Below are 26,065 nucleotides of genomic sequence, written 5' to 3'. Positions count from 1 at the left end.
GAGGATAAGCATTCATCCAAATGGTTTTTCAGTTTCTTCATTTTAAATTAAATCGTGTAAAGTCGTTAATTTGGTTACAAATTAACCACATTTGGTTAATTAGATACATATATATTTATATTAATTTGGTTACAAATTAACCACATATTTGCTTATGGTGGAGGCAGTGGAGTGTCCCTCCTGCGGGTGATGCTGAGGTGATCCAACACGGGGAGGGGGCAGAGGCTCATGCGGCGGCTGCTGCCAACAGAAGGGAGCCGACATCCGAAACCGGTGCTGCCCGCTGCCGTAACACGTTGTGGGCTAGGCAGACTGTTAGCGACCGCAAATGGATGCCTATCGGGCCCTAACCTGCCAAGCTGGGAGATAAGGAGAACCGTAGGTAGGAATATTTCTGCAGTTAAGTGGAGGGGCGCTGTCTTTTTGCCGGCTATGCTAACATTGTTAGCTTAATAATAGCATTAGCGACATAATTGTTGATATTTCTTGCTGGCAGCGCGGTGAAATTAACAGACTGAAAAGAAACGCAGGCACCTACGCCGAGGTCACATGAACAACCAAGCCTAGTTTTCTTAGTTGTGTTGGCTTAACTACTGCTTGAAATGTTGTTTTAACCCTTACACCCGATTTTGGATAAGCTGTCAAGCTAACGAGCGTGCTTTGAGTCATCTCATAAATAATTTCACAATAAGTAGATTGCCAAGTAGTCTCGGCGGGGGGCATTCGTACAGTAGTTTCATGTGTGCCAGTAAAACCAGAGCTATTGTTAAATCGAGATTTTCCCTCAAAATAAAGTTGCCGTCATGCTTTGTTAACTGTTAAATAGTGTTTTAGATATGTCCTGATTTTTTGCTGCAGAACATTTTTCATTAGCTAAAAGTATCTGCAGTTAAAAAAAATACATCTTGTGTCTGCGTGCATTATACCTCATGTCATCTTTAACTGTTATTTTCACTCGTCTGTTGACATTTTCGATAGTAGCTGTTGAGGGGTGTGCTTACGTGTCTAGGTTGGTGCTTTAGTTTTGAAAGGCAAAGCAGGAAGTTTACTAACTGCCTGCCTGACAGTACAGCTAACTAGCTAGCTAGGTTATGTCAATAATTTTAAGATGCTATTTGTTTTTCCTAGGGTAGTACAAATGTTCATTTATTCCGTAGTGTGGGCAGATTGTTTTTCCCTAAAATAAAATGGCTAAATGACATACGTGTACATTTCACACGTCGTATTAGGGCTGACGTTTGTGTTGCTGTTTCAGAGGAGTCAACACTACTGATATCTCAGCTTGTCTTTTGGTTGACCATGCTGTTTCAAAGATGTGACTTATTCGTATACTCCATTTATTGAAAATTAGATACATATATATTTATATGTAAAACCAGGTGTCCACAGATGTCTCTCAACTTTTGTCAACAGTTTGGAGAGATCAATATACCACAGTCTCCTCATGAGATTAGTTTCCAGAAGATAGTAAAGGGGAAATATAGCTTTGTGGTCTCTGGCCGATGAATAATTTGTCTTTGAGAATAGAACAAAAACACATTTTGGGGAAATCTCAGTCTTGGAGACTTTGTTCTCTAGTGGCACCGAACACAGAAAATGTACGACTAGTTAATCAGTTAAGCGGTTACTTTTAACGTGCTCTGTGGCACTTATAAATATGCTGAGCAGGCCCAAGGACACAGAGTTTGTGGCAGGATTCAAGTAACACCGGATTTACCCGTCTTTGAAAGAGGGTCCACCGCTGGGAGAAGAGCTCACATGGTTAGTGGTTAAACATGGACTGTGACCAAACTGATAACTGGATTTAGATATACGAGTAAGATGTTAGTCAGCAGTTCTGGATATTGTGGTTACACCACATAGTTGTTGGCTGTGATTCTTTGTGCATCAGTGCTATGTGGTGGTGAAGGGGGAAAAAAACAGAGGAGCCGCTCTTTCTCAGGTGACTGAAAGTGTCACTGCAGGAGGTGATCAGACTGACTCAGTAACAGCAGTGTACAGGAGAACGGTATTATTGTATGGGTGCAGTACATAAATACCCCTTTGCATAGATGAATGTGCATTTGACAGCTGAGTGCAAAAACCATAAGCACTCACTAGTCTATAGATTTAAAGATTTAAATAGTTAAAGCTTTGTCATAAGATGGTTCATTCCTGTTTGGCATTAATAACCAGACATTTTTTAAGTCAAATTTGAGGTTTGAAAAAGTCTGTGTCTCAACTGGACTGATCTCTGCTTGTCTTTGTAAACAGTCACCCTTGCAGGGTCGACATTTCTTTTCTGTTTTTTTTCTTGGGAGACGCCACCACAGGAAGCTGATGTTATGGCAAGGAAGTGCCTCCCCGCAGTTAAAGAAAGAGCGCAGGGAAGGGTTATTTACTAGACCACTGTGCTTTCCCCCCCACCTCTTTCTCAAACACTGTTTCTTCTTTGTCTCAAGCTCATGTTTTTGTGCAACCCTGGATCACATCCAGTGCACTTATTGACAGCGAAATCAACTACAACAGCTCTGTTAATTTGAAATAATGGGAACTTGCCCCTTGGCTTATCTCAGCTTTAATTGCATGGTTTACAGTGAGCTTTGCACCTTTATGCATTTATGGAGCTTGGAAAGAAAAGCGTCTGGACTTCTTTAAGTTGCTTGAAGACGTTTCACCTCTCATCCGAGAAGCTTCTTCAGTTCCAAGGTCAAATGGTGGAGAGTCCCAGATTTAAGCCCTATGGGAGTGTCCCTCAAGAACCTACAAAGGACCCCCTAATGATCTCTACCTAATCACACAAACCAAGGTGTGAAAACAGGTGTAGGTCACAATCAACCAAGGTTTAGAGTGAACTCATTGTGAAACCTAGCCCCACCCTATCATGTGATTTACTGAGATCAAATGGCCCAGGAAGTGAGTGGGCGTTAAGGTGTCTGGGAAGTCATAAGCCACCGCTTCTATTCAAAAATGGTTGTTCACAGTGGACATAGATGGCTTCTTTCACTCCCCCATCTATGTCCACTGTGAACGACCATCCTTGAACAGAAGCGGTGGCTTACAACATCAACTGTCTGCCATCTATAATCCAGTTTTGAGATCCTTTCCCAGACCCTTTAACGTCCACTCACATCCTGGGCCATTTGATCTCAGTAAATCACGATAGGGTAGGGCTAGGTTTCACAATGAGTTCACTCTAAACCTTGGTTGATTGTGACCTACACCCGTTTTCACACCTTGGCTCGGTGTGAAACGGGTGATTAGGTTGAGATCATTAGGGGGTTCTTTGTAGGCTCTTGAGGGACACTCCCATAGGGCTTAAATCTGGGACTCTCCACCATTTGACCTTGGAACTGAAGAAGCTTCTCGGATGAGAGGTGAAACATCTTCAAGCAACTTAAAGAAGTCCAGACGCTTTTCTTTCCAAGCTTCCTAGACTACAATGACCTGAATGACTGAGAACATTCACAGACATATTTATACATTTATAAATATTTTCTTTCAACAGCATCCTGATCAAAATAGGCACCTTTATTACATTTAAACTGATGTCATTTTGTATTTCATAGATTCTGAATGTCAGTTCAGCAGTCACCCTTCCTCCACTGTAAACTTATGCTGTTAACAGTCAACAGCCTGGCTAATATTTAAGACGTGTCTGCCAGTTTCAGGCAAACATTATGGACTTTGGCCTTTTCATTCTGTGCTGTTTGTTAAATATTTGAGCTGTATTTAAACCGGTTGTGCTCAATGTAAGTTTAGCCACCCGGCAGCTGTCTTCAAAATGCCTCCAGGCAGGTATTTGAGCAGCTATTTTGAAGCACCTATGTGACTGAATGGGTAGAGAGCCATAGTTGTCATTTCAGTGGTTACAGGGACATAACTGTATGAATAGAAGAAACAAAGAAGTAGTAGAAATAGTGACACTAAAATCATGCTTAAAAGGCTTAAAAAGCTTTTTATATTTGCACAATGCATTCATAGAATAAAAGGATGTTACATGAGCCAACATGAAGAGTGTCTCTGCCCATCCTAAAAAAAAAAAGTAGCATCTGAGAGAAATGTTTATGGTGAGGGAGTTGGCTTATGAGGTTCAGTTACTTTACTCAGCCACTTAAATGCCAAATTGTCAACTGTGCTAATTGGCGTGTTTTGCAGTAAAATAGACTTGCGTTTCTCATATCACAGTCTCTTCATTTTCCATTGTAAGTTCTGGTACATAAGGACATGTCTGGAACTGTAAAGTCTTGCATTGCATGTGCTTTAAAGCATGGTGCTGCTTCAGATGATAAAAAACATTAGTGGAAACATGCTCTCAATACAACTGGCAGTGCACGCTGCTCTGCTTCTTTGTTGGACTTTAAATAACCAAAATACCTCCATATTATCAAATTCTTCTCAACAGTGTTCTTGTCTTTTGAAACGTGGGGTATCTGGTTGTTGCTGTTGCTTGACTGTTCATTAAGATCCTCTATTGCCCTTTTGTCTTTTTATCTTGCTCTCACTGTTTTAAATTGTTGGGAAACAACCCAGCAATAGAGGGGAAATTTATGGTTCAACGGCTGTGACGCATTGGCAGTCAGTTTGCAGCTACAGACTGCCTTCCTGCCTATCTGCAGAGATCTTCTGCTATCAGATGGGAGCATGGTCAAAAATATGTTGTACACACATCAGTCTGTAGGCTAATCTTGTTTGAGCTGTTGTTGGTCCATCAGCCAGCACTGTAGAAGAGCAAAGTTATATAGGATTTTTAAGACTAATATTGATATTTGGTGAATTAAAAATATAGAATATTGGATTTTTTTTTTTCCTTTGACACACAAATCAAACAGATTTTTGTAACATTTGTTATATGTAGTTACTTATTTACATGTTCTTGCTCTGCCCAAGTGTGCCCAACAGCTGCCTGTTTCCTATGTGGCATTGCTAAAAAGGGAGTTCCAGAGTGACCCCTGGTGGACATTCTGTGCAACATCAACACTCATGGTTGAAGGGTGTTTCTCTATCGTCTCCTGCTTAGTGGCCTTTATAAATTCTGAAATTCCAAACTCTATTGAGTGGCTGATATGTTTTTCTTTTTATCTGTTGATTGGCTCTCGGGGTGAGGGGCAGGGGAGACGCTTCTTTTGTGTTACAGAACTCTCCCATAGATTTTTATTCAAGATTCACTGTCTCCTCTTATCTAATGTCCCTTATTTAAACACGTAATACGTTGTTATACTATGAACACTCAGTCCAACAATGTAGAGTCAGCAGGAGTGTTGTTTGTTAGGCGAGGTTGTTTGTGATACTGTAATTGATCACAGATGCTGGTGTAGGAATGTGGAAAACACACCGGGTTTTTGCTATTTTATATATATGTTTTTTTCTACAAATTTAACCAAGTTAGAGTGATGTGTGTGGTGCATGTTGAAGAGCATACTGTTTTCAAGAGTGGGAGAGTGAAAGAAAAGGCTGCTGACTCTGCCCTATTTAGCTGCTCTGTTGGTCCCCAGCCTGTGCTCCCATGTCTATTCAGACCCAGTGAAAAAGGGTTGTGCTCCAGCTAGCAGCTCTCTGTTTCAGACTTCTGCATTCAAAAACATTCAGCTATTCAGAAAACTGGCTGCTTGTTGAGTGCACGCCTGGGAGAAAAAACAGAGCTCAATTATAATGTGAGCACAGAACAAACAGTGCTGTGAAAAAGTATTTGCCCCCTTCCTGTTTTCTTATTTATTTATTGATTGATTGATTGCATATAAGTCACACTTAATTGTTTCAGATCATCAAATAAATTTTAATATCAGACAACAATAACATGAGTAAATACAAAGTGAATTTTTAAGTATCAGTTTAATTTATTAAAGAAAGAAAGTTATCCAAACCTACCTGTGTCTATGCGAAAAAGCAATTGGCACTTTAACCTAATAACTGATTGTGTCACCTTGAGGAGCAAGAACTGGAACAGGATTTTGGCCCACTCAAACTTTCCTAAAGGTTCAACCTTTGTGTCGTCAGTCCACATGATATTTTCCCAAAAAGTCTTGGGGATCATTAAGATGGTTTTTGGCAATGTTTTTTTCCCCTTGGAACTGATCTGATATACAGTGGGGCAAAAAAGTATTTAGTCAGCCACCGATTGTGCAAGTTCCCCCACTTAAAATGATGACAGAGGTCAGTAATTTGCACCAGAGGTACACTTCAACTGTGAGAGACAGAATGTGAAAGAAAAATCCATGAATTCACATGGTAGGATTTGTAAAGAATTTATTCGTAAATTAGGGTGGAAAATAAGTATTTGGTCACCTCAAACAAGGAAAATCTCTGGCTCTCACAGACCTGTAACGTCTTCTGTAAGAAGCTTTTCTGTCCCCCACTCGTTACCTGTATGAATGGCACCTGTTTGAACTCATCATCTGTATAAAAGACACCTGTCCACAGCCTCAAACAGTCAGACTCCAAACTCCGCCATGGCCAAGACCAAAGAGCTTTCGAAGGACACCAGGAAAAGTATTGTAGACCTGCACCAGACTGGGAAGAGTGAATCTACAATAGGCAAGCAGCTTGGTGTGAAAAAATCAACTGTGGGAGCAATCATCAGAAAATGGAAGACATACAAGACCACTGATAATCTCCCTCGATCTGGGGCTCCACGCAAGATCTCATCCCGTGGGGTCAAAATGATCATGAGAACGGTGAGCAAAGATCCCAGAACCACACGGGGGGACCTGGTGAATGACCTGCAGAGAGCTGGGACCAAAGTAACAAAGGTCACCATCAGTAACACACTACAACGGCAGGGAATCAAATCCCGCAGTGCCAGACGTGTTCCGCTGCTGAAGCCAGTGCATGTCCAGGCCCGTCTGAAGTTTGCCAGAGAGCACATGGATGATACAGCAGAGGATTGGGAGAATGTCATGTGGTCAGATGAAACCAAAGTAGAACTTTTTGGTATAAACTCAACTCGTCGTGTTTGGAGGAAGAAGAATACTGAGTTGCATCCCAAGAACACCATACCTACTGTGAAGCATGGGGGTGGAAACATCATGCTATGGGGCTGTTTTTCTGCCAAGGGGACAGGACGACTGATCCGTGTTAAGGACAGAATGAATGGGGCCATGTATCGTGAGATTTTGAGCCAAAACCTCCTTCCATCAGTGAGAACTTTGAAGATGAAACGAGGCTGGGTCTTCCAACATGACAATGATCCAAAACACACCGCCCGGGCAACAAAGGAGTGGCTCCGTAAGAAGCATTTGAAAGTCCTGGAGTGGCCTAGCCAGTCTCCAGACCTCAACCCCATAGAAAATCTGTGGCGGGAGTTGAAAGTCCGTGTTGCTCGGCGACAGCCCCAAAACATCACTGCTCTCGAGAAGATCTGCATGGAGGAATGGGCCAAAATACCAGCTACTGTGTGTGCAAACCTGGTAAAGACCTATAGTAAACGTTTGACGCTCTGTTATTGCCAACAAAGGTTATGTTACAAAGTATTGAGTTGTATTTTTGTTATTGACCAAATACTTATTTTCCACCCTGATTTACGAATAAATTCTTTACAAATCCTACCATGTGGATTCATGGATTTTTTTTTTCACATTCTGTCTCTCACAGTTGAAGTGTACCTCTGGTGCAAATTACTGACCTCTGTCATCATTTTAGGTGGGGGAACTTGCACAATCGGTGGCTGACTAAATACTTTTTTGCCCCACTGTATATAATATATATATATATATATATATATATATATATGCACTGTATATTTGGATATTGCTTAAAATGGCAATCTGGCTGTAACTGATTTCTGGCTGTCTTTAGCTAAAGATGTTGCTTACTTGCTGGTGTTTGGACTTGCACAGTTAAGTACACATTTGGGCTTTTCTTTGTTTCTTTGTACCGGTCTGGTTTGGTTTTAGACTTGCATACCACGACTGTTGAAAGTAACTTTCCCTGTTTAAAAAAAAAAAAAAAGGTAATATACACGTTGGTGACAATTTAAAAGAAAAACCTGAACCCTTGACCTCTTCCCGAATTGGATCCAGTGGACTGGTTTTGGCATTTGGGTGGGATGGTCTGCTTGTGCTCTCAAAACAGCAACATGTTTTTAGGTTTAAATTACAAAATGATAAATACACATTGAAAATGCAGACAAAATGGTAATGGACACCCTACCCAAGATCAGTTTAACCATGCAAATTGTTTAGGGTTGTGGCCTGAAACCAGCCGATTCTGCAGTTGTGGCAAGCCCTTCCTCCTCGTTTGAGCCAACAAAGCTTTCAGGTCATCATCAGCTAGTGAAACGCCAACAAGCTGGCTTTTATTGTCCATTGCTTCCCAAGGGTGCTCCCATGGGTGGTCTATGGGATTGAGGTCAGGGTTCTAGGAATACCATTTTAAGACCCCAGTGTTCTTCTGGGTGGTTAAGTATGCTCTGGATCTCCATCATCAATCGTGGATGATTTCTTTTCAGTTTCTATACAGAGTTTCTCAGCACACTTCAGAGTTCATGATTCTGCCAGTAACTAGTTAACAAGTTCAACACGTTCAAACCTCACTGCTATAAGAAAAGCTGTGTCTAATGTCACTGAGACATGCTTAATATGGTCATGTCGTCCATGTAGCTCTGGCTGTTGGCATGGAAGCCCCACCCACCTGCTTGCAGCAAATTCCTGCCATCGCAGGGTCCCAACACACACAGCAAGACATGATTGGATTGCTGTGCTTGCTTTCTTTATTACTTTCTAACAGTGTTTATCACAGATCGGACGTTAAATGTCCATCTGCTGTCCAATTGTGGCAAAGTACACAAAATTGTTCTGTTTTCTTCCTCCTATAAGGCGTACCCATATACAGCACAGTCTCCTAAATCAGGGAGATTTCAGTCAGAGATTTCCATAACTGTGTGTTAAATATATGAAAAGAAAACTTCTGAGGATGCTCTTCCCTGATTCTCCTGACATTTTCCCCGAGTTCATGTGTGAAAACAGCCTTACGTGATGTGTATTTGTGTTCTACAACTTAAAAAGCACACAAAGGACATTTAGACTCGTCATAACTGATATTGATAGTGAAGAAAGGCTGTGAAGAGTGATAGTAAAGACTGTGTGTGAACTGGATCTTTTTGAGGACTCTGTGTAGAAGACTTGATACAGGATGGCAGATTTTAAACAGCACCTGCACCCCGGAGGCACAGCTGAAATTTGTTAGAAAGGTATTTGTTTTTGAGTACAGTACAGTTGTGACTTGGTAGCAGGTCATTCTGAGTTCTCGGGAAACATAAACTGGTGATGCAGTTTACTTTAAATATTAATTCATTTTTACTACGTGTATTTATTTAGCCGTGATGCAGCAAAAAGGCTTAGTCACCTAACTGTCTAAACATTTATGGCCCACTGCAGCATGCTGGTCAGCTTCACAGCGTTCTATTTAAAGTCAGATTTACTGTGTGTCTGTGTATTTATTTCCATTTTTAAACGGCAAACTTTTTCTTGGGAAAATAACAGAGCACTGACTCAGAGGTAGATTGGAGCTGGGTTTGCTTGTGCACAATAAATCACTTTAGCTCACTTTTTCCCTCGTAAGTGAACTCAAAGACATCCAAGTTTGTGCAAAAGCACTTACTCTTTGTCTCCAGCTGCTTCCCAAATCCCTTTTCTTGCTATCGTGGCATCAAGTCAGATTCTACGAATAAAACCTCAGTGAAACCTCCTCGGGTTTTTTTTTTTTTTTGGGGGGGGGGTTGTCTGTTTTAATAGCCAGGTTTAGCACATTGTTGGTGAGAGGTAAAAAGCTCTTCATTTGTTGGAGAGAGTATAGTTGTGTCATCTGTTACTAATTTGGTCTGTCACTATGTAAGTATGTTCAGGAGCCTAGATTAAATCGTCATTAGGAATCTTTTCTGGTTTGTCAGGTTGTTTAAATAAAGCAGCAAGGATTGTGAACTGGTATATGTGTGGCTCACATTAGAATGGCACTAAGTCATGTCTTAGCAGCTCAAGGTGAAATGTATTACTTTGGGTTTTTTGTGGTGTTGTTTTTTTTTTTTTTTTTTTTTTTTTTTTTTTCCTCTCATGATATGCCGGATATTTGAGCTTTCGGTTGATCTGTGGGAGGTGGAATCTCGTTTTCCTTTTTTGGTCCTGCTGAACGTTCTTTGTGATGATAGCAAGATGCTTTCCCTACCTCCTGTTTGTTTGTGCTGAGGCCAAGACTGCAAAGCCACATTCTTTGCACATATGCCCCCAACAGCGGCCACTTATTCTGGTATCATTGTTGCAGCTAAAAGTCCTAACTGAGAGAACAATTACAAACACATGACAGCCATCTAGTGGAGGCTGCCCTTTAGAGGCCATTAAGTCAGTATTTATTCTGCATTCCTGAATCTGGGGGTGTACAGTATACACGGGATATTTTTTAAATATGCAGAAAACTAACAATCCACCAGAAACTAATCATTGTAGGCTTCACAAATAAAAATAAAAAATAAAAAAAAAGCAAAATTAGCTCCCAAACACCCGCTGTATTGAATAAATTTCCGAGCTCAGGCAGAGGTTTCGAGAAGTGCTCAGCTATTTGATGTGGTCCCAGTTTTTTTTCTTAAGAGTTCAGGGAATTGTCTCTGTGGAAAGAATTCTTCTTCCATGGAAAACTGGAGCTATTGCTCTGGAGGCTGACGCACATTACCTTTCTTCTGTCTCCTTTCCTTTTTGTGTACAGATTGAGCCGTAAATGTTTCAGCATCAGAGAGCTCACTATGAAGAAGACGGTCCGGCCAGCGGTGAGTAAGGGGAGCGCCGATCGAGGAAGGTCAGAGGCCGTGACTACCGGCGGAAAGCCCCCAGCCAAAAGCACCACCGTTGCTCCTCTGTCTAAGGTAAAATTCATCAAGTGATGGAGCGTGTAGTACCTGAAGGTTTCTGATTTCATTAATTTTTCTGTGAGCGTGTTGACTTTTTCTTCTTTCAGGTTAAAAGCAATGATGACCTCTTAGCGGCTATGGCTGGAGGGAATCCTTCATCAAGTAGTGCCGTCACTAAGACCAAGAGGACTACGTCTGTTGGCACAAGCGCTAGCAACTTAGACAGCAAGCCAAAGACAACTTCAGGTATCTCAAAAAAATGTATCCCACAGGTTTGGAATGTATTCGTGGCTGGAGCTGCTCCTCCTGGAGCCTGCTTCTGCCGGAGATTTCTTAATGTTAAAGGGGAGGTTTTCTTCCTCACTGTTGCCAAGGGATTGCTCATCTAATTGTTGGCATTTTCTCTGTATTATTGTAAGGTCTTTACCTTACAATAGGAGGTGCCTTGAGGCACCAAAATGATGATGTTGGGACATGAGCGAGAGACCCAAGCAGCACAATGATAGTGAAGATCATCACAACAGCAGCTGCTGGTTAGCGGCAGCTTAGTTGTCAAAATAAGAGCATGGGAATTGTCTACTAGCAAAAAAAGAATGAGACAAAAACATTGCTAAACTGAGCTCTTCATATTCTCAGATAAGCTGTAAAAATTATTTTTTTCAGTGTTACTTCACCAGGATAAAAGAAATTCACTTTTTCTTGTAGGTACTTCATCCAAACGTGCATCATCCACTTCCAAGGAGCCAAGTTCATTACGAGACCGCCTTCGGTCATCCACTGCTAAAAAGCAACTTGCATCAGGGACTGTAGCTGGGGATGTGGCCTCAGGAAAGCGCTCTCGCCGCCTGATCCTGGCAGAGTCCGAGGGCCGTATGAGCAAGTCTAAGTCAGATGGCCAGATTAATGATAAAGTGGCTCTGGAAGCCAAAGTCAAAGACCTGCTTGGTTTGGCCAAGAGCAAAGATGTGGAAATCCTTCACCTTCGCAGCGAGCTGAGGGACATGAGGGCCCAACTCGGCCTTGGTGGGAAGGAGGTGCCACAGGAGGAAGAAGCTGGGGAGGAAGAGAAGCCCCAGGTTTCAGCCATCACGGCCGCTGATGTGGAGTCCACTCTGATTCTCTTACAAGAGCAGAATCAAGCCATCAGAGAGGAGCTCAACCTGCTGAAGAGCGAGAACCGCATGCTGAAAGACCGGCTGAATGCTCTGGGATTCTCCCTGGAGCAGAGGCTGGATGGCTCTGACAAGCTGTTCAACTACTCCTCCCTGAGTCCAGAACTGGCTGGAGGCAGCGGGCACAGCGATGGTGGTGGCACAGGTACTATGACCTCCTCAGTGGAAGGCTCTGCCCCTGGCTCATTGGAGGATCTTCTCACAGGACACCAGCATGGAGGCTCGGCAGACAACCTGGATAGTGAGTCAAGTGAGGTCTACCAAGCTGTCACTTCCAGTGACGATGCTCTAGACGCCCCATCTGGAGCTTCCTCGTCATCTGAGTCAGAGTGTGCACCTAGCAGGGAGCGTTCACGGAGGGGTAGCAGTGGCAATGCCAGTGAGGTGTCAGTAGCCTGTCTGACGGAGCGCATCCAACAGATGGAGGAGAATCAGCACAGCACAGCTGAGGAGCTTCAGGCGACACTGCAGGAACTGGCTGACCTGCAGCAGATCACACAGGAGCTGAATGGAGAGAACGAGCGGCTCGGAGAGGAGAAAGTCATCCTCATGGACTCCTTGTGCCAGCAGAGCGACAAGCTGGAGCTCTACGGCCGCCAGATTGAATACCTGCGCTCGCTCCTCGAAGAGCATCATATATCCTACGTGCTGGAGGAGGACATCAAGAGTGGGCGCTACATGGAGCTGGAGCAGCGTTACGCAGATCTGGCGGATAATGCCCGCTTTGAGAGAGAGCAGCTACTGGGGGTGCAACAGCACCTATCCAACACGTTAAAGATGGCTGAGCAGGACAATGCTGAAGCTCAGGAGATGATGGGAGTGCTGAAGGAGAGGAACCAACAGATGGAGCGCCTCCTGGATTCGGAGAGGCAGGATCGAGCTGCCATGGCGGCCGCACTGGAAGAGTACAAAGCAGCCGTGAGCAACGACCAGGCGGAGCTGAGCCGCTGCCGAGCCCAGCTGGATCAAGAGAGACAGAGAGTGGCCGAGTTGTACTCTCTGCACACTGCGGGGGACAAAAATGACATCTGTCAGCTGCTGGAAGGTGTTCGGCTGGGGAAAGAGGAGGCTGAGGCCAAAGCTGCAAAGATGCAGGAGGAGATGGAACAGGCCCACGGCGAACTCAGCCGGCTGCAGGAGACTTTCAGGAAGGTTAGTTCAAGGACAGTGAGTGGAACATGAGATCTTCACGCAAATAGAAGCTAAATTGAGGCGTTTGACCTAAATGTCTTTACTTTAATCTAGGGTGCAACAACTCTCAGTTTTTGGGTTATGAAAATTACAGCTTTATTACTGCCCGTCCATCAGTGTCTCAGATATCACAAATTTAGTATCACCAGCTCTCCAGAGTCAGCCTTTAGCAAGGAATGGTACACATTCTCAAAGACTATACAGAGCTAACTGCATAGATGTGTAGTTATAATAGCAGGCAGGTTATTGTGAAGATTTATTGCAGTCAGTTTTTACCTAATTTCTTGTCTACTGTCTAATTAAATGAAGTATACTTTAATTGTTTGTGCGCAGCTGGACAGTGAATACAGAGACTTCCAGGAGCAGGCGCAGCAGCAAATGGCTGAGCAGGATCGTGCACTGGAGAAGCAGCGCATGGAGCTGCAGGAGAAGGACACAGAGATCGCTGACATGAAGGAAACCATCTTTGAACTGGAGGATGAGGTGGAGCAGCACCGAGCTCTGAAACTCCACGACAATCTCATTATCACAGATTTGGAAAGTAAGTGGGCTGCAGACACACTCTAACTCGAGTGGACGCTTGTGCTGAAGGCCAACTTTTATCAAGTAGTAGAACAATGTGAGCATGCTCATCAGCTTGCCTTGGAGATTCTGATATGAAAAGGACGTCTGCTTTTGAATCAGTGCGTTCTTTAATGATAGCATCACCAAACATTGCCTTCTGATTTCAGACTCTGTGAAGAAGCTGCAGGACCAGAAGCACGACATGGAGAGAGAGATTAAGATTCTTCACCGCAGGCTGAGAGTAAGTGGGCATTCGTACTGAAAGGTGCTCATCTTTTAAAAACTGCTGACATCCAACAGCCTAAAAATCTTGATAGCCACGCAGCTCGGGTGCAAACAACACGAGGCACCCATGAAGTGACCTGAGGAGTCACACGTAGCGCTGGACCATTTTTTGCTCTATATCCTTCCCTTCCCCTTTCCCATATTTTGTTCCTCTCTCTACTGACCATGTCAGATGAAGCCATAAAAATCCCCCAGTCTCATTGTCAGCTGGCCAAGATGATGAAATATGATCCAGGAAGCACAGCTGTAGCACCAGAACAATGAGTTTTGAAGTCTTATCAAATAAAAAGTATTGTCCAGCAGTCAGTGGTGCTTTCAGGAAGGACTTTTGTAACTCTGGAATGTAATCACAGCAGCCATAACTTTTATCTTCTGTCACAGGAGTTCTGGGATACAAAATCGAAACATGCTCTTGAAAAGTCAGCCACACAGAATGTGAACGTGCACACGTTTGTGAAAGAGTGTGGATTGAGGCTGTTTGATTATGGGCAAGTAAAGGTCAAATTATACTAGAAGGAACAAAAACTAGGTTTTAAGACAGTACTTTGTATAAAATCTGGATACTAAATAAATGCAGTATTATGACTTCTAGCTCCACAAACCAAAATTTTTCCATCACTGTGGAATTTTCAAAAGGTTTGCTGCAGAATCCCCTGATATTTTGACACAAAAAAGCAGATAGAAAACGTAACAACTAACTGGTAAACAAAGCGGGGCATTTTTAGAAGCGCAGATATTTCCTTTAGGAGCTGATGGAAACCTAAACGGAGCGCAAAGGGGAATTCATGAAGGCCTGATTTTAAATGAATGCTAATGTTTCTGTCATAAGGAAAGTCTGTCATTACAAATAGGAAAAACTGCCCTCTGGTGGCCAAAAGAATTTATCCATACTGCTAAATACAGTATTGATAAAATACTGCTGAGGGGTCTGCTGTTATGAGCATAAACAATGTTCAGCTGTTTGTATCATTACGTGTGTGTGTGTGTGTGTGTGTGTGTGTGTGTGTGTGCGCAGGAGGAGTCAATGGAGTGGCGTCAGTTCCAGGCTGATCTGCAGACCGCTGTCGTCATTGCTAATGACATCAAGTCGGAAGCACAGGAGGAGATTGGTGACCTGCGGCGCCGACTTCAGGAAGCACAGGAGAAGAACGAGAAGCTGAGCAAGGAGCTGGACGAAGTCAAGAGTCGCAAGTAAGACCCACAGAGAGACGCGTGGAAGAGCTGCAACAGTCAGCTCCTAATTTATTTATTTATTTATTTATTTATGTTTAGGAGAAAAAACTGGGATATTTCATATTTTCATTAAATTTGATACTAGATGGTCAGTAGCAGGGCTTGTGCTAAATCCAAAGTTGAATTAAAAACAAAAATAAGTTGTGAATTACACATTCTGTTTTCTATCTCGGTAAATTACTGAGCAGAGGCATTTTTGCATTGATAATGTCAAAACTGACACCACAGGTGCTCTGAGTGCACATGCTCAGTGGAGTGCTTTGTGTTTTCCAGGCAGGATGAGGAGAGAGGCAGAGTGTATAACTACATGAATGCAGTGGAGAGGGACCTAGCTGCTCTCAGACAGGGGATGGGTCTCAGCAGGCGATCCTCCACCTCCTCGGAGCCCTCGCCCACCGTCAAAACACTCATCAAGAGCTTCGATAGTGCCTCACAAGGTACAACACTGTCTTTGTTTTAGATTTTTAGACCTTCGCTGCTGCTTTTGTTGTATTTTTTTTTTTCCCAAATTCCCTCACCAAAGAGAGCCCATATTGTTAGTTTTTTGTCAAGAGTCACCAGTCTGACTAAGACAAGTGACATAAATTTAAGTCTTACCCCCCAACAATATATTCTCAATACATTTTCAGCATTTTTATTGAATTACTGCAGACAGGACTCCTGACATATCAGGCTTGTCTGCTTGCTGAAGAAGGCCCCAACTAAACTTTATATGACTGGATGTGAACCTTTGCTTCTTTATATCTCAGGTCCAACGTCAAATGGTGCCTCTGTGGCTCCAACACCTCCAACAGCTCCGGCTGCTCCGTTACCTCGAACCCCCCTCAGCCCCAGTCCCATGAAGACGCCCCCAGCAGCTGCTGTTTCACCCATGCAGGTACTGGAAAAGGTTTTTAATTAACATGTTAGCATTTTTGTCCCTTATTAGCTTACTGCTTTACATACTATTTCACACTAGTGCAAGGTCAAAAATTATATTCCTCATTGAGCACATGCTTATGCTTCTTCCAAGGTGCCATAATGAATCCTTTTAAAGTGGTCTTGAGCACCTTCAAAAATAATTTCTGAAGGTCTTTCAGAAGAACAGGCAGTCCTACAAAAAACATGTACATCAGGTGAACAGTATCTGAAACTCATGTCATTTAGAAATAGGAAAAGGTCCAGCAAAGACCTGACACAGGACCTGAGAGATCTGGCCCTTCAGCTGAAGCATCTACTGTTCACTGAAGCCTTGTCTGTCAAGAAGCTGTTCTTAATAAAGGAAATTTATAAGGAAAACCTGAGGACTGAAAATCAGTGGTAACAGGTCTCACGGATTCAAGTTTTAAATTTTTAGTTAAATTGTCAGTATGTAGAGCAGGTCAGGAGACAACAGTGAGTGTCTACAGCCATTTGTAAACCACGGAAGAGGCTTTGAAATGAGTTGGAGCTGCATTTGAGCCAGTGATGGTGTTGTGGATCTTACCAGCGTCCTGAAGAAGAAACTAACTATAAAAAAAACCTTTCAGTTTGGCCTGGACTGTGGAGAGTCCAGGCTTGAATTATTAAGGTGGTCACACCAAAAAATTTAAAGAAATGAGGGATAGCTCAAGACTTTTGCACAACACTGTACATTTTAAGCATTGGGCTTCTAAAGGGTTTGAGTGGTGGGGATTTTTGGGTTCTTCTCCTTTTCACATAGTATTGCAGGCTTTTATACTTGATCATGTGACACTCTCCAATGATATCAGCGTGACTTTGTGTTGTGCTTTTAGCTCAGATAACATTACAGAAGTGAAGCTCCGCCTACTGTTTTACAAATCACTGCATTCAGATTTTTTTTTTTTTTTTTTTTTAACTGTGCAATAAAAGGTGTTTTTCTGCTGTTTCAGAGACACTCCATAACTGGGTCAATGTCATCAGCCAAGCCGCTCTCCTCTTTGAGTGATAAGAGGCCCAGCTACACAGACATCTCCATGCCAGGTACATATTCTACATAAAAAAATAAATCTGTTTCTTTATGTAGGAACTGTTGCTTTTCATAGCTGCTGGGTGTACGCATATAAACATGCAGAATATTGTCCTGTTCATGAGGATTACCCATATAATATTTCAGTCCTTTGTCACAGTGATTAATAGGATTAATGGGCTGTCCCCTCTCTCAGGGTATATGGAGGGACTGTTTTTCTCAGAGGCCTGGACCTTAGCAGGTTTCCTGTATGTGTAGAGGATGATAAGCAGGAAATAATGAGTGCTTGGTTTGCTCGGTTCATTCTCAACACTAATGAGTTCAAGTGTTTCATGTGAACGTGCAGTCTTGGCCATAGCCTTCAGTCGTCCATTTATTCTTCACTGATTTATTGTTTTCTTGGTGAGTGTGTCGGCCTTGTGCGTCGGTATTCCCTGAACTCGGAGGGACTGGAATGTGGCTTTCTACTGACCTCTGCCCCCACCATGACATCTCATTTCAGAGGAAGTTGCTCATAGAGTAAATTGTTCTGTATGTGTTTACTGTGATGTTTACAGCCGAGCACCTTCTCAGGGGAACCTCAGCTAGCCGACCTCCATCTGCCCTCCAGAGGGTCTCCAACATTGACTCCTCCAAGGCGATCTCAGGTTAGAGATGCTGGCTATGTTTTATGAACTAATTATGAAGTAACTCGGTCAGTAGTTCAGTACGAAAAGCTGAGTTTGATTTCCTCTCCCGTGACTTAAACAGTGACCCGCCGGAGCAGTGAGGAGATTAAGAGGGACATGTCAGCCTCGGAGGGGTCTTCGTCATCTTCCCTGATGGCGATGAGTGCTGCCTCCTCCCCACTCTCTCTGTCCTCCTCCTCCCCAACCGCCTCCATCACTCCCACAGCCCGCAGCCGCTTAAGGTACCACATGTTGATCCACTGATTCACCTCTGATGTGTTTCTAATGTGCTCACATTGGCACTTAAAAAACATTGTCTGTTTCCATTCTTGTCAGTGATTTTAATCTCATGTTTCTTGATCCCTTTTTTGTGTTGTTGTTGTTGTTGTTGTTTGGTTTTTTTTCCATAGCCCAGCTCATGATGGCTTTTCTTTACTCATTAAGTAAATCAGATGAACTTGTAATCTGTTGCCTTTTTGGTATGGAAAATGTCTTAAAACTGATTGCTTGTGCTTTTCCTCTGTTTCTGTTACAGAGAGGAGAGAAAGGACCCGCTGTCAGCACTGGCCAGAGAGTACGGAGGCTCTAAGAGGAATGCTTTGCTGAAGTGGTGCCAGAAGAAGACTGAGGGCTATCAGGTAGCTCTCTTCTGTCAGTGTCCCCATGATAAAAAGCAACTGTACATGCTGACTGAGGTGTTTCAAAAGTTACAGGTAAAGTGCAGCTGTAGTCGTACACTATATGTGACAAAGAGTATATAAAGTGCTTCTGCACTTTAGGGAGGGAGCTGCATACAATCTAAAGGCTGAGTTCAAGTTTGAAAATAGAACGTGGGGGTGTGGAGTTAGAAAGAAATGAGATCACCAGACCTCTGAAGCCCACTCCTCATCTCCGCTTGAGGCTTCTTGCACAACCATTCTGACATGTTGCCTTGTGGAAAATTACTGCCTTTGCAATTCTAATAGTTAAAGGTTTTAGCACTAAACTTTCTGTAGCAATGGCTCATATTGGCCCATGTTTAATGTAATGAGGTCAGCGTATGTACTGTTAATGATGTATGTGAGCCAAAAGCTTAGGTTTCAGATTACTCTGAGTACCTTTTATTTGTCAGGAGCTGTTAGTCAGATGGGAGTTAAAGTGGCTTTTTTCAATCAGATAGAGGATGAACTGAGGGGCTGCACACAGCCCAGTAGAAGCTAAATAAGGATTGTATTGAACTGTCAGTGATGGAAAGCTATTCTAGTTGAGTCCAAGAATAAAAAGATGAAGCTGGAATTTTGTGTGTTTGTGTTCCGATTCTGTGTATAAAGTTTCTTAGCATGATCAGGGGGTGGACGTGATCCTCCAAATGAGTGTAAAAACAACCTACTCACACTGTGGAAACATGTTTGCAGATGCTAGTTGAATGCTTTTAATGAGAAGAATCAGCGGAGGGTGTGCATAAGCAGTAACATGATGCAGGTCTAATGTGGTGCTAAGATTGCACAGTAAACTGTTATCAGCGAGATAAAATGAAAAACATGAAGGCGGCATCATTTCCTCGTTCATAGGTAGATGCAGTGGTGCACTCTGCCACGGGCAGCGATACCTCATTGTAGAGAAAGGTAAATAATGTCACAACTTTAACTCCTGAGTTGAGATGAACTCTTTGTCTCCCTTTACACCCTTTAACTTTGCAGTACCCTTTACATGCTGCTGCAGACTGACTGCTCTGCGTAGGTCTCACTTGTTAATTTCACCGCAGGCTCTTTAAAGCTATGGTTAAAAAAAATAAAGATAAATCCAGTGACGACCTCAGAGTGATTTAAGCAGCAATAAACAGATGTGCCAAGAGTCCTCTGCCATCACCCCAACCCTTTTTATTTGATCTAAGGTATAGTTACCATGGCATCTTAGGTCTTCACCAGGAAGTGGGCAACATTTAGTATATCCTGTGATGTAGTTTTCTGATAAAAACACAGTGCTCTCTCTGCATCACTGCATATGGTGTAGATTATAGTTATGACATTAAAGATATTTGAGGATGTAATTTAAGTGGTTGTTTGCAGGATGCTGTAAATCTTTTGATTTTAAAGGTCAGATGGCAGCTGATAGTGGAAAAGATGATAGATATGATATGATATGGATGAGTAGTGTTGACACTTCATATAAAATCCCAGGACCGTCATCAGATCGAGCAGATAAATCATTTTAAATGGTTCCGTGAAAGCAGAATTGATTGTGAGCAATAGTGTTGTCTGAAACGATGTGGAGATCGGCCGTCTGGCGGTGACGTTCATGCTGTAAAGGTCCAAAGGATGAAATGTTGTACAGTCTTGTTTGACACCTTACCCAGAAAATAGCTTCCTATTGATTTGTGGTCTGGATTGTAAATGTTCTGTCGAGTATGATCAAAGTTTAAATGCATCACCTTTGTGTTGTGTTTTTTCTTTTTTAAAGAACATTGATATTACCAACTTCAGCAGCAGCTGGAACGATGGCCTGGCCTTCTGCGCCGTGCTCCACACCTACCTGCCCGCACACATCCCGTACCAGGAGCTCACCAGCCAGGAGAAGGCAAGTGACGTTCGGAAGAAAAGCTCAAACTTCTTTTAATCATCAGGTTTCATTACATGTGACTTAAACTGTGGCTTCTTTTCATCAGAGGAGAAACTTCACCTTAGCTTTCCAGGCCGCAGAGAGCGTGGGCATCAAATGCACTTTGGTAAGCTTCATTAAAATAAAACCCCAGGAATGAAGATAAAATACAGCAAAAATCCTGACACAAATGTAGAACGGATGGCATAGAGAATATACTTTTCATTGCTTTTCAATACGGCAGCCAAGCTCGCACAGATTGCTTGTTGTGATCTCTGGCTGGAGTTAACCTGCAGTCTGCTTTCTAACTGTGATCCGTTTATAGTTCTGCTTTTAACCTCATAAACTTCACTCAGCTGCTTGTGCATCTATCATCACAGATCTGAGCTATACACTGACTTTTATTTCAAATTTGGACAGCGTCCTAAGTTAGTACAAGCGTACATGTGTTTAAACAATGTGCGGCTTTAGCCAACATGGATTTCTAACTGCTACACCATGTTGGCTCAATGAAAAGTCAACGTAAGGTAAGGTTACCTGAAAAGGAATGGTCTTAATATGAATCTACAAAGCCTTCCTTCTTTTTTTTTTTTTTAGTGTATACTGGTTCTCTGTCAACCTCACTTCGTCTGTCACAGACTCTCTGATTCTTTTTACCAGTTAAGCAAAGACTGTATATATAAAAAAACAGACATAATAACCAAGACTTACTGCATTGCTATCTATTGCAGACTGGCAACCAATACCAGCTAGGTTGGTTATCAGTGATAATTTTGACAGAACATTCTGATTTAGTTCGTAATCTCTAAAATATAGAGTATAAAGTTTATCCTGTTTTTAACAGGGAGAGTTGCTCACCTCGCTTCACTAAGCACCCATGACATCAAATTGCGAAATGTGTCCATATCTGCTCTTCTTTTCCTCCCAAGAACTGATATTTTGTCACAAAGATCAAATATGCGCTACTAAGCTTTACAGCACAAGGAGATTACTTCTGATTGGATTGATTCCAGACTTGTCCCGCCTTTGTATACAACTTTTTTTTTCTTCTATTTTCATCTTGTCAGTACATTTCATCTTAGATATCGTCTTGTTCCACAAAAAAAGGTTGTTGACAAAAACTATTACAAAGGTTATTAAAGAATGAAATTATCACTGCTATCTATAGACTGCTACCAGCTTTTTAAATAGCGTGTTAAGGTGATCACCCTCGTGCTGTTTGTCAGATAGCTCCCCTGAAAATGCTGCAGAGGGGCTCGGGCATGATTAGGAGGTCCAGCAGTGACTTGAATGAGCTGAGGAGAAGCCTTGCAGAGAGCTGTGACAGCAGCCACCTGTTAGTTGTAGAGACCAGCTGTAATCATGCTTAACTTTACCCTTAATACAATTTTAAATGTCTGGGTTGTGTTTTAAATGTAGTGTTTGTAGTTATATTAGCTTTAGAGACAGCTTATCAGGAAGTTATGGTGCATGGCTTTTGACTTCGTTCTTCAGGGTGATGCTTGAGATTACACAAATGAAATGAAACGTGTTGGTCAGTGAGATCTGGAGGTGCTTACAGGTAGATTTTGTTACCATTCCACAGAGCCAGGCTAGCTGTTTTTCCTTTATGCTAACTGAAAGCATGCTGACCAGGTGCTAGCTGTAGACTCACATTGAACATGATTATGTTCAAGTCTAAGGAGTTTCCCAGAATGTCAAACTCATCTGGAAGTTTATTTGAATGGGTTGAAAATGTAAATATTATACAGGATCCTCTCCAATGCTATCCGGCCTTGTTCATCAGTAGGTACATATCATAAATCAAATGCTTCACTCAGGGTTTACTTACTGCTGTTACAGCTGGAGTTGGCAACTCTTATTATCAAGACGACTTGGTTGTGTTTAACCATAATCATTATTGATAAATTATAAATAATGCCCTTTAATGAAGTGAAAAACATCATATAAAATATGTAGTGTCTAAAGTGTCTGTTTGTCTTTTCCAGGACATTAATGAGATGGTGCACACAGAGAGGCCAGACTGGCAAAGTGTCATGACTTACGTTACAGCCATCTACAAGTACTTTGAGACCTGACTTCACCGTCTCCCTCGCCCTTCTCTTGCAGCACAATCAGAGCCACACTGACCGTCATGAGCTCTCAGCAACAATCCAACTGCATGGTCAACTCTTCCTTACTCCCTCCCCATGCATCACAGCAGCACTGTCATGCTGCAAGTGTGTCCACGCTATTTAACAACACTAAATGCAGACCAGGACTTTGCTGGACAAGTGCCACATCCTCACACTGCAGCTAAGGAGACCCTTGTGTGGAGTTGTAGTCCAGGGGCTTGCCTGTTTGTTTACCATTATACTAGAAAGCCATGAGAAGGACAGGATGCGAATACCTGTGGTTCATCTTTTCCTCCAATTCATGCCTGAAGTAGCAGCGTGAAAAAGAAGCCAAGTCTCAGTGCCTTCTATCTGGCTTTGTCTTGCATACGTTTCTCCGCTCTGCACCCATTCTCCAGGTTGTAGTTTGTTCAAGGGGAATTCCATCAAATCTGACTTTAAACACTCTGCTTTGCAGCATAAGGTTTGTCATAGGCTTTTCTTCTTGATGGGGAATAATTACTGGATGTTTCCCCCCGTAAATGTTCAGTTTCTACATTATAAGAAACCAAAGGTTAGTCATGTTGGAATTTCCCCCTAAAACTTTGTAAATTCCCTTTGGTCAGACTTGAGACAGATGCAGGATTTTACTCCAAGTCTTCCAGATGTTGCAGTGCGATAACAGATGCCTCTCATACAACGGATAAAGTGCCTGTGTGAGTTTTGATGCAGGAGACCAGAAAACAAGCTCTTTTTTTCTTCTTCTCCAGTTTGTAAAGCTGAGGATTTGAGGAGTTGCCAACCTAGTTTCAGATTCATTCATTCATTGATGCTGATCACGACTGACTGCTTTCAAGGACAGGTGTGCACTTTGTTCTACAACTCTGCTGCACTTTTCTGTTGTTAAGTCGCACTAACACACTATGATAGGTTTTCTGTAATAGATCCAAGACTTTAGACTAATATTCATTTGAAGAACTATATAACGTGTTTGTATTTTATAGGCCTGGAGTTGCCGTCGTGCACTTCGTTCATTGGGCACATACAGCACACATTTCATCATAATCAAGCTATGAGTAACTAGAAAACTAGAACCTTAGATAATGGACTCAGCTGTAGATTTCATGCCAGGCTCTGGTTTTAGGAAGCAAGACTAGACACTTTCATGAGCTTTTTTTTTATTTTTTTAATTTATTTTAGGCCAAAGCAGTGCTTCAGTTAAAGCAGCAGGTGGATGTTTTCAGTGATGCGTTTTGCTGCTTTCTTGCCAGTAACCAGACATGAAAACCTCAGTTTGGCTCTGATCTGTAAAGTGTGATCAAAAGTTCTGTGAACTGTCTGTGAAAAGCAAACGCCTTACCCTTCAAGGTCACCTCCTTCTGCACCTTTAGACTGCCTTCAGCTGCTATTTTTAGAGCTTTCCCTGGAAATTCTGTTCTGACTACTTGGATGTTTGTGTGTGCGATGCAAACAGGACCTCCTGTACTGTGTCAAATCAGTGACCCTTTAAGTTACATTTCATCTTGTAAAAGAAAATGGTAGTGGTTAACACTTGCCTTCCTCGAGTCAAGAGTTCAAAATCAAGGTGCACAACTATGTGTCAAAAAAAGCAACAAGCACCCGCACCTCCCTTTATTGCTTTGTCCCCGAGTGTCCCAGATGTGAAAATCTGGATGTTTCGATGCAGATGTTTGCTTTCTGTGTACAATCGAGGTCTATGGTGAATTTATATATTTGCACCTGCAGGTGGCTAGAACTGGACTTCCAAAAGGTAATCAAATAAGCACATGAATGGTGCACAACGTGTGACCTTTAAGGGGGGAATCAGACATATTAAGATCAAACTCGTAGCAAGAAACCAAACGCATATGTTACACAAGATTTTAAACTCTTCCTTTAACGTCCAGAAATGTTGCAAGGCCGTTTATTTTAATTATACACAAATTATTAGGTAATCCATTTTGCAATATGCAAAATGTTTTGGTGATTTTGTGCTTTTGCAGTGTTAATAAAGTTGATAATATGACCAAGCATTACTAAGGAAATACTGTGGAGCACGATGCCATGTAATAACTCTAACTTCAGTCTGCACCATTACTGTCACGCTGTCTGACTGCTGTGTGCCTCAACATACCAAGTTCACTCTATTTATTTGCGTAGTGCATTATAGTGAAGTCAGTGCTAACGTTGTCTTACATGTTTATCGATTTATAACACACACACTTTGAATAGCTGCACTGAGATAAGCTTTTTTTTTAATGTATTCCACAATAATATCCTGCCTTAATAGTTCAGCAGATATTTCTCAGACTGAAAATGTGACATTTTTAAGCTGCAGCCGTATTTCCAGACCAGTTTCACAGTGCGGACATGGTTTTGTGGAAAAACCCTCTCTTTCATGTTGGTGCCTCTCGAGAAACGCTGATCATGAGCGATGGCTGTGAATCTTTTTGTTTTTGAAGCTGATGTTGGACTTTCCTCTTCGTGTCTCCGGTTAAGGTGACTGTGGTGCATAGAGCTGCCAGCTGGTATCAATAGCTGCATTAGAAACGACATTTTTCTGTGTTGATTTTGAAGCGAGCCGTTTGCCAAAAGCTCGTTGCTACTGTGTGTAAAACAGCGGTGGACATCCAGTGATCTGAAGTGAGCACACGAGCCCGTCACATCGACTGTTTGTGTACGAGATGGAGTGAGACTGAGTTATTTAATGACTTTTGAAGGCAGAGGCTCTTTGCTGATGGCGAGACGCTGAGGATTAGCAGCCTTTTGTTAGTTTTCTTTTAAAAAAACATTGTGCTCTGCCTGATTCCACCGCTGGCCCATGTGTTTTATTGCTCCCGACAGGAACGAGAGGCGCAAAGGAGATTGGAAGCCTCGCGATCCTGAAAGTGGAATGTGTTTTGATCACGCTTTAGTGATCTTGGGACCGTTTCTTTTTTACAACGTCCAGCGTGTGCTGACGTGTGGTGATTGATGACCGCCGAGCCCAGCCTGCTGAGGAGAGACCAGACGGCCAGCAAAAGCTAGGGCGCGCATTCCACCGCCACATGATGCAGCCGCGATGGACGACGTTGTTTGGTCCTTTAGAAAAAGGCCCTTAAAGAGGATGTGAAGAGAGCTTTATGTCTTTAGTGTGTCCACTACATCATGCTACTTGTATTTTTCTTTGTTTACTTGAAAATGCTCTGAGAATTTCACTGAACATGCTTTAATTTGTCTTTTTGTTTCCATGTTGCCTTTTTTCGTGTTGTTTTAATAATAATACCACATTTTACAGTCTGATGCAGATTGTCGTTGAAGTGGATTTACTTTTCTGATCACACTACATGCAGTGCTGAAACAGTCCCTCAGCTAAGTGAAAGCTGATTGAATAAATGTGTGTATGTATGCGTGTGTATAAAGGGACTAAGCTACAGTATTAAGTGCACACTATGATGATAATCAGTTGTAAGAAATAAAAAAGCGTTCTGGTTTTGCTTTGTTTTTTCTCTCGTAGTTATAAAGGACCATTTGAACAGCCA

At 42.4% G+C, this 26,065-nt stretch overlaps 1 protein-coding gene across 2 annotated transcripts; it reads left to right on the top strand.

The window, feature by feature from the left end:
• The first annotated feature begins 145 nt into the window (after nucleotides 1-145).
• specc1la (sperm antigen with calponin homology and coiled-coil domains 1-like a) lies at nucleotides 146-26,065 on the top strand. Of its 2 annotated transcripts, none has more exons than XM_014339491.2 (16): nucleotides 146-382; nucleotides 10,672-10,828; nucleotides 10,921-11,059; nucleotides 11,519-13,137; nucleotides 13,510-13,717; nucleotides 13,908-13,981; nucleotides 15,041-15,216; nucleotides 15,532-15,695; nucleotides 16,008-16,135; nucleotides 17,130-17,220; nucleotides 17,764-17,853; nucleotides 17,957-18,116; nucleotides 18,410-18,587; nucleotides 20,314-20,430; nucleotides 20,519-20,578; nucleotides 22,440-26,065. In XM_014339491.2, the coding sequence occupies exons 2-16, from the start codon at nucleotides 10,709-10,711 to the stop codon at nucleotides 22,527-22,529; spliced, it is 3,414 nt and encodes a 1,137-aa protein (XP_014194977.1). In that variant the 5' UTR covers nucleotides 146-382; nucleotides 10,672-10,708; the 3' UTR covers nucleotides 22,530-26,065. The 2 variants fall into 2 exon arrangements, with proteins under 2 accessions (XP_014194977.1, XP_005940602.1); XM_005940540.2 differs by having other exon boundaries at nucleotides 147-382; nucleotides 18,410-18,512.

This window comes from Haplochromis burtoni, unplaced genomic scaffold (genome assembly GCF_018398535.1).
Source record: "Haplochromis burtoni strain Fernald_Lab_line unplaced genomic scaffold, NCSU_Asbu1 Contig_293, whole genome shotgun sequence".
NCBI classification, from domain to species: domain Eukaryota; kingdom Metazoa; phylum Chordata; class Actinopteri; order Cichliformes; family Cichlidae; genus Haplochromis; species Haplochromis burtoni.
The sequence above is the reverse complement of the archived record's forward strand: the minus strand, read 5'-3'. Positions and strand labels throughout refer to the sequence as shown.

What these genes read in the sequence shown, in the direction of transcription:
- specc1la (XM_014339491.2), top strand. Translation starts at nt 10,709, where the DNA reads ATGAAGAAGACGGTCCGGCCAGCGGTGAGTAAGGGGAGCGCCGATCGA. An exon ending in CCGTTGCTCCTCTGTCTAAG is followed by an intron (nt 10,829 to 10,920) that starts GTAAAATTCATC and finishes TTCTTCTTTCAG; the next exon opens with GTTAAAAGCAATGATGACCT. An exon ending in CTGCTGTTTCACCCATGCAG is followed by an intron (nt 16,136 to 17,129) that starts GTACTGGAAAAG and finishes CTGCTGTTTCAG; the next exon opens with AGACACTCCATAACTGGGTC.